Source organism: Etheostoma spectabile, chromosome 7 (assembly GCF_008692095.1).
Source record: "Etheostoma spectabile isolate EspeVRDwgs_2016 chromosome 7, UIUC_Espe_1.0, whole genome shotgun sequence".
Classification (NCBI taxonomy): domain Eukaryota; kingdom Metazoa; phylum Chordata; class Actinopteri; order Perciformes; family Percidae; genus Etheostoma; species Etheostoma spectabile.
The window spans coordinates 18042847-18050457 of record NC_045739.1 but is presented as its reverse complement, the minus strand read 5'-3'; the positions used below and the strand labels follow the sequence as shown (position 1 = coordinate 18050457).

The 7611-nt window shown below is 39.6% G+C and overlaps 1 protein-coding gene across 7 annotated transcripts in view; it reads left to right on the top strand.

Annotated features, from left to right (window-relative positions):
- mib2 (MIB E3 ubiquitin protein ligase 2) overlaps window positions 1-7611 on the top strand; it is a 45139-nt gene that overhangs the window by 27532 nt on the left and 9996 nt on the right. For all 7 annotated transcript variants that reach the window (XM_032520013.1, XM_032520014.1, XM_032520011.1 and 4 more), the window contains 4 exons: window positions 83-216; window positions 1150-1298; window positions 1798-1954; window positions 2868-3022. In XM_032520013.1, the coding sequence (XP_032375904.1) occupies window positions 83-216; window positions 1150-1298; window positions 1798-1954; window positions 2868-3022 (595 nt within the window). The remainder of the gene's footprint in view (window positions 1-82; window positions 217-1149; window positions 1299-1797; window positions 1955-2867; window positions 3023-7611) is intronic.

Genomic DNA, 7611 nt, shown 5'->3' with positions numbered 1-7611 from the left:
TGTCTCTCTTGTCTCTCCTCTTTAAAAAAAAAAAAAAAACCTTTTCCTCCTCCCTTTCCGCCCTCTCCGTCTGCCTGTTCAGGTACTGTCATCTCAGTGTTGGAGAAGCTGCTCTCTCAGTCCACAGAGCAGGACAATCCCAGTCGGCTGGTCATTGAGGCTGCTCACGGCAGTGCCAACAAAGTGCGGGAGTTGGTGCAGAAGTATCCTGACAAGGTTAGTGCAGCACTCCTTCTCTTTGCTGCAGTCCACTGCCCGTTCCAAGAGCTCTTTCCATCAGAAAACCAAGACGCGGGGGGGGGGGATTTAAGGGCCAGAGTCAGTGACTTAGTTATCCAGATTAGGCAAGGGACATGCTGTACACTGGCATTTGCCAGTCTGTCTGATGAAGCTATCAACTCTGGACTAGACCACACGTTTTCACACACCACTCTTAACTACTGACTCTGTGCCCCAACACAGCACTGGGGCAGAGCATTCTTTCCACTCCTCCTTGTAATAAATATAGTACTGTATGTAGAATACACGATTTAGGGAATATGTTGCTCTTCTTCTGTTTATGGATATTTTTATTCACTTGTTCATAAACATTTGACAATAAACATTTCCCCTAACTTTCTTTATGATGTTATTGTCATCAATATACCCTCCCTTGCACTGAGATGATTATCTTTGTCAAATGCTTCAGATTAAAGTAGCCCAGAAGTTGTTTGGCCTATTAAAGAAAAGAAGAAAAAAAATTGTTTGTGTATATATCTGTATGTATATGTGTGTGTATATATATATATATTTCCAGTAGATCATAACATTTGTTGACATAGTAATAGTCTTATTATAATTGCCTTTTCATATCACTTGTGCATATATTTTAAATATTGTAAAATATTGTCTGAGATGTTTTTTTTATTAGTAAGAAAAGTAATAATTCATTGCACAATTAAATCAAAGCAAATTATAAGAACTTGTTTTGTTATGATCTTGACTACATTTCTTCCTTGTGATGACTCTACTCCTAATTAGGATTATGTGGATTATTAAGTGTATGACAAACATGCTCAGATTATTTCCAGCCAGTCTATGTTCAGCTCTGATAGTGTGCAGGCTATCATCGCCTCGAGTGAATCTTTACCACATTTGTGTTCCTTACAGGTGGATATAAAGAACCAGGGCAAGACTGCACTACAGGTTGCTGCTCACCAAGGCCACATGGAGGTGGTGAAGGCCCTGCTGCAAGCCAACAGCTCCATAGAAGTCAAGGATGAAGATGGAGACACAGCATTGCACTACACTGCCTTTGGGTAAGGACACAAACACAGTTTTTGCACGCACGCATGCCTGCACGCAGCCCTGCTTATTGTGGCTTTAGAAAGACCTGGAGACTGACAGATACAGCAGAGCTCTTGCCTGTCTCTTTCCTTGTAATGTGATAATATATTTACAGAAGTGACTGCATTAAACTGTTGCTTAATCATTCAGCTAATATTTTGCCTCATCTCCCTACATAACACATGCACAGGAAGTAGAAGAACATTTAACAAAATCTCCTCCGGAATTTGTACTTGTGTATATATAATTTTGTTGGCTTGCAAAGTGGCAGGTTTTTGAAAGGATGATATTTGTGTTACTTAACATACAACCCTTGAGATTTGTGTAGCTCTCAATAGGGTTTCAGAATAAGCATATTTAATATTTTATCTGCTGGTTTGAATTAACTTAATTGAAAGCACTGATTGGCCATAGAGGACAGTGAAGATTAATCTGTGTATGTGTCTTTTTCTGTTTATGGTTTCGTATTAGTAATCAGGCAGAGATCACACGGCTGCTGTTGAGCAAGGGGGCAAATGTCAACCTTCTGAACAACTCCATGTGCACGGCACTCCACATTGCCGTCAACAAGGGCTTTACCGATGTGGTGCGAGTGTTGACCGAACATTCGGCTGACGTCAACCTGCAGGTGTGTTTCTCATGTTTTCATTATTTCATTATTTAGCTGCATTAACTGGTGTTGGTTGATTCTGTGGCATAAAAAACAAGTGAATCCCAGCTTGGTGCTGGTGTAGTTTTAGCAACTGTACAGTGTACAGTATTGTTAGCTTTGGAGACATGACATGATTATCCAGTTGCTTACATTTTTTGTCATGTGTGATAAGATATTCAAGTTCTTTAAAGAAATCCATGCAGAAATAGCCTTGGTTAGTTGATTTCTGTACAACAATACACATACTGCACACATACACTTTTACAGAAAAACAGAATCCAAACATCCATAATAATTTTTTTGTTTACTTTACAACTACTGTAAATGTTTTGGTTACCAGTCAGGAGGAGTAAACTCATGACTTAGAGCAACTCACACATTGCCCTTCCAAGCAGTTGTAAACACACACATTTACATTTATGGTAGTACAGTCATGCTTTAAGGTCAGCATGACTGTGCCCCTGCTTCATTTCAGCCCTCATGCTCATTAAAGTCATTTAGTGTCTATTGTAGGGCATTTTCCAGACTGTCTGACATGCCTGAAACCAGGCCTTGAATTCACTAACAGCATTTTTTTCTGCTTGAGTAGTGTTCCTACTCAGCTAAAAACATGGAGTAGCAGACCACACTTTTTAATTTGTGCCACATACAAGCAGAATGTACTGCAGCATTCATCACGCAGATAATATAAATACCAAATTAGTATACAGTCTAAATTTCAGGATTACAAATTCTAGTGAACAAAATCATGTCATGGTTGCAGATTTACACCTTTGTATTATAGATCTATAAATTATACTATACTATACTATATATAATTGGATGACAAAACTGCATTTTTTGCTCCTCTGTACTAAGACACTGTTAATCAATTTTTATTCTCAATCAGGATTCATATGGGGACACACCGCTCCATGACGCCATTGCTAAAGATTTCCGCAATATCATCGAGATCATGGTCTTGGTGCCCAACATCGACTTCACACAGCAGAACCACAGGGGCTTCAACCTGCTGCATCATGCTGCCCTTAAAGGAAACAAACTGTGAGTACTAATTATAGACAAAACTTTCTGAAAGTATGTTTTAATGCTTGGTTATGAGTTATGACCCAGGTGCCACACAAACTATGAGAAGTGACATTTTATATTAAAACCCAAACTTCAATTTTTTAAAATAATTTTCTCGGAGTCTTCATCTAGAAAGATTAGTAGACCCTCATCTTAAGTCCAGTTCATACCAAAGATCCGCAACAAGACAAAATCGTTTCGGAACATCGCAGGGAAAGGTCGCAGCAGTCTGAACTGTCCCGTCTCAACTCAACTCAAGCCAACTGATGGTGGTGCCTGCGACTCAGCAGGTCAAGTCGCCAGTGGCTAGTTTTACGTAGGCATTTTTGTAACGGCTCCAACATTCAGCCTTGGCGCTTGTCACTTTTTGATTGAGCTTGAAAAATATTCAACAACTGACTGACAATAATTAGATAATGGTGAATAATGGCAATAATTTGGGCGCTTTGACGTCCGTCACTTGCACATCTCACGCAACAGATCAACCAATCAAGTGTTTTTTTCTGCATTGTTAGGTCAATGCTTCCAGTCTGTCTGTGAGCTTGTGTGTTTTGCTACAGGCAGATTTCCCTAATTTGCTACGATGGGATGGGAAATTAAAGTCAGCTGTCTGGGGTGATGACTGGCAGAGACCTTTTAAGGAAAATAGAGTCAGTGGGGATTGGATAACAGAACAAAAAAAACTGAAAAAACACGCATTCCAATACTAATTTGGAAGTTGATTACCATACCATTGGCATGGCAAGCTTCAAATGCTTTGAAGCATTCGGGTCAGACCTAGTATGGACAAATGACAGCCATGTTTTGTAGATGTGCATTCACTAAATCTGGCTTGCCATCAAGAATGTATGCACCAAATAAATCCAACTGCGTTTCAACAGTGTGCTTCTTTAAGATGCAAAGTGAAAAAATGTACAGACTGTAATGTCTATGTTTTTCAGTCTGCTGAAGTGTTTTCAGTGTCTTGGTAATTTGAATGTTTGTATCTGATTTAAGCTTTAGAAATCATGGTTATGTTCACGTGTGTGTGAATCTCTCCTGTGCATTCAAATGAGGACTCATAACTCTCAACACTACTATCAGTTACAGATAGAGAGCTCATCACCCACACAGCTTCTGCTTCTGTCAGCAGGCTAGCAGTAAAAAATGCAACATTTACTTTTGCACCCTGTTTCCCTACACGTTGACTTGGTCTTTTCCCAAACTACTGTACATTTAGCGTAGTCATTTTTCAGCAATGCAGAACCAGGGATACATGATTCTGACTGTGTTGGTTTTCGGCTGGTTGCCATTGGAGGTGCTTAATCACAAGCTGAGCATTGACTCTGCAATGACCAGGCAAGCAGAAATGCAACACATAACTGAATGTTCTCCTAATGAAAAGGTTTCGTCTCTCAAACACAACTCTTCTGTCTGGCTCGTTTTTCGGTGTGCCAGTGTGTCCTCCTCTGTTCATGTTGCATCACATCAGCACCCACACACCCTGAATAGCCTGGAAATGTAGAGAGAATATACCAAAATGAATGGTTCCTTTTTTAGAAAGTCCTCAGTAGTACTCTGAATTTATTTTAATATTATGCTAATAATCAACTTAAAATCTATATGTTACATATTAGCTTATATACAAAATTATATAATTTATTATGTTTTATCCCATGACTCAAACCAACGTTAACAGTTATACAGCTTGTCCTTAGATATCATATAATAATATTCAAAGACTGTTCACAAGGTGCACTGTGCAGTACATCTTGCTATTTTTAGCGGTACAATTAAATTGTTACAGTAAAATGCTTTGAAAACCATCTTAACAGGTTCAGATTTATGTTTGCATAATTTATTCAAGTCAAAATTAATCACATCGGGAAGGAAGATCACTATGATCAAGAAAATATATATTTTTTCCACATGTTTGAAAAAATAGGAAATCCCCTCACAGTACTGAGTTACTTATTATTCACAGTGCACATTATGGTAAACTTCCTGCTTCATTGCTCCAGGGCTTTCATGACCTCATGAACTAAACAATGTAATGGAAATTGTCCCTGTTTTTTTTAAGAGGTGCCATTCCCGCTTCTTTTCCTTCATGGAAAAGAAGCGGGAATGAAAAACACTAGCATCACCATACATTTTCTCCCTGAGGCATTGCCACTTCATTCAAGGTTTCAACTGGGGATTTGCATTTTATATAATTTGAAAGATACTATGTGGAAGACCTGTTATTGTTGTTAATAAAGATTTGGATGCTGTGAGTAGATTACCATCCACCTGGTTATTTTCCTGCAGACTCCACCATCTACTTAGGCCAGTCTGTCAAGTACTAAACCAATAAAAAAATGACCAAGTCAGTCCATTTTTCTTTTCAAAGGAAAGTTGGAAGTGCTAAATTGTGACCTCCCAACTTCACCTCCCAGTGACCCACATTTCCTCATCACTGTTACAACCAGCCCCCTCACAGCTCATAATATACACAAGTCCAAAAAGATCCTACAGCAAATCTAATCTCAGGACGGCCCTGTACTTGAGTGCATTGTGTGGACAAATGTAGACTGAGCAAGGGGAAGAAAAGACCATTGGCAAGCAATAACTGCAATTGAGAGAGGAAAAAGAATGGAAGTGGAGGCCGCAGTAGACAGTCATTTAATAAATGTCCAATCTGTTCTGGCAAGTGTCATATGTGCAGTGCTGGGAGTTTAGGCTGCACTCCCGAGCACTCATTTAGCTTAAAATCAGCCGCTGCTCCAAAAGTAGAGACACAGGATTTATAGTGTTCAGGATTGGCTTAGTTCACCAGTTCATTCGTATATCATCAGTAGGCCTATAGTACATTTGTACAGTGCATGTGCTGTGTTTGTTGTGCAGTGTGTTTTCCTTGTTAGTTCTAGCTTAATTACAAATGTTTATATGTAGTTTGAAGGCATTAGTAATGGTTGACAAACGTCATCAATCACAGCTTATCACCTATTCATTTTTGTGGTGGAAATTCAAAACTCTCTTTATTTAGAATTTTATAGTTACCAGTACAGTGCCCGTTTGGAGCGTGTGCCTGCTTGGAACGAACAGAGAGCCCAAGAGCCTGGGCATTCATCTAACATGTGTCTGTGTATGATTGTATTTGCATGTAGGGTAGACAGCAATCAGGTTTTGGCGGCTGACCACTTATTGGGCATATGACACTTTTTGGTATATGACACCGGTTGCCGGTGAACCGTAATCAATGAGCCTTCTAGCTCTAGGAATGCAGCTATTCCCTGCCATTGCTGCTGTACTGTGCATGCAGTGGACCGCACACACTCACAGAGATTTCCTCTAATTAAGGTTCAAACCGCGAAGCGGTAGAACTGTTTGTCCAATCGTTACAAAGCTTGCAGGATATGTTTTATAACGACGCTGGGCCAGATGTGTGAAATTACTTTGAAGTTGCTATTGAGAAAAAAGGTTTAAACCCGCAAATCTCCGCTTGCCGCTATATTTTAAAGAGGGACTATGAATTTTCCTTCCTATGCTCTTTGCTGTTCATCAACTTTTTATTTACTGCTACCAAAGCACAATATGTTGCTCTGCCTGGGATATTTTCCCCAGTGTGTCCATTGATATTTAACTTTACTATCTTCCGCTTTTAAAGGAAAGATCATCCATAAAAGTAGAGTTTGTGTTTGATGGGACACTGTTTGGAGTTCCTGTGAGCAGCTGTGGCCCTCGGTTGTTATTTGTGACTAAAAGATGAGAATGTTTTGTTTGTTTATAAGCATTTTTTTTCTGAGGAAATGGAAAAAGAGGGCTAGAAGCCAAGTTCACAAACAGTCCTGGGAAAGGAAAGAAACAAGGCAAGCAGCCAGATTTTCTTCTGGAGTTTTTTAGCTTGACAGAAGAGAAGGATAGAATGATTAGTCCGTTTACTGTAATTACTTGAAAGGTAAGAATATTTGCCTGGATTTCTCCCCATTTCCTGTAATCGCACCTCCCTATAGCTTCTATGTTTTCCTCACATTCACCAGATCCCTTTTGTTTCCCAACATTATATTCTATTCTTCCTATTTACTCTTACTCTTTTTGGAGTAACATTGCGCCTTTTGACCGTACAAAGTAAACTGTGTGACACAGCGGATAGATGTCACAGCATTCTCACTCTGAAAAATACTATTATACTACTATCATTTGTCACTTCCAGAATTAGAACTCATACTTTTCTTTTGCTTTGATCAAGAAGCGAGTTTCAAACAAGCATGATGCAGACTCCCACAAATAACCGAATGATGACTCAAGTCTCCAGAAAAGTCATCACCAGTGTGTCCAAGATGCCCTCTAGCTGTGTGAAGGAGTGTTTGTACAAAACTGCCCCAAAACGTCAGCCCAAGTCTGAATATTCATGAACACACAGGAGTAAAGATTATGGAAATAATGCAGAGAAATGAGGCGTAGTGGGCACAAAGGTGACACAACTGACACGGCTGTGTCCACTTCAGATCTGCGAGGGTGAGCTCTTTTGCTAACCAAGGTGCTCTGGAGCCGACTAAATGGCAGGCATTTCCCTCCATCAATACCTTCAACACACACACACACAC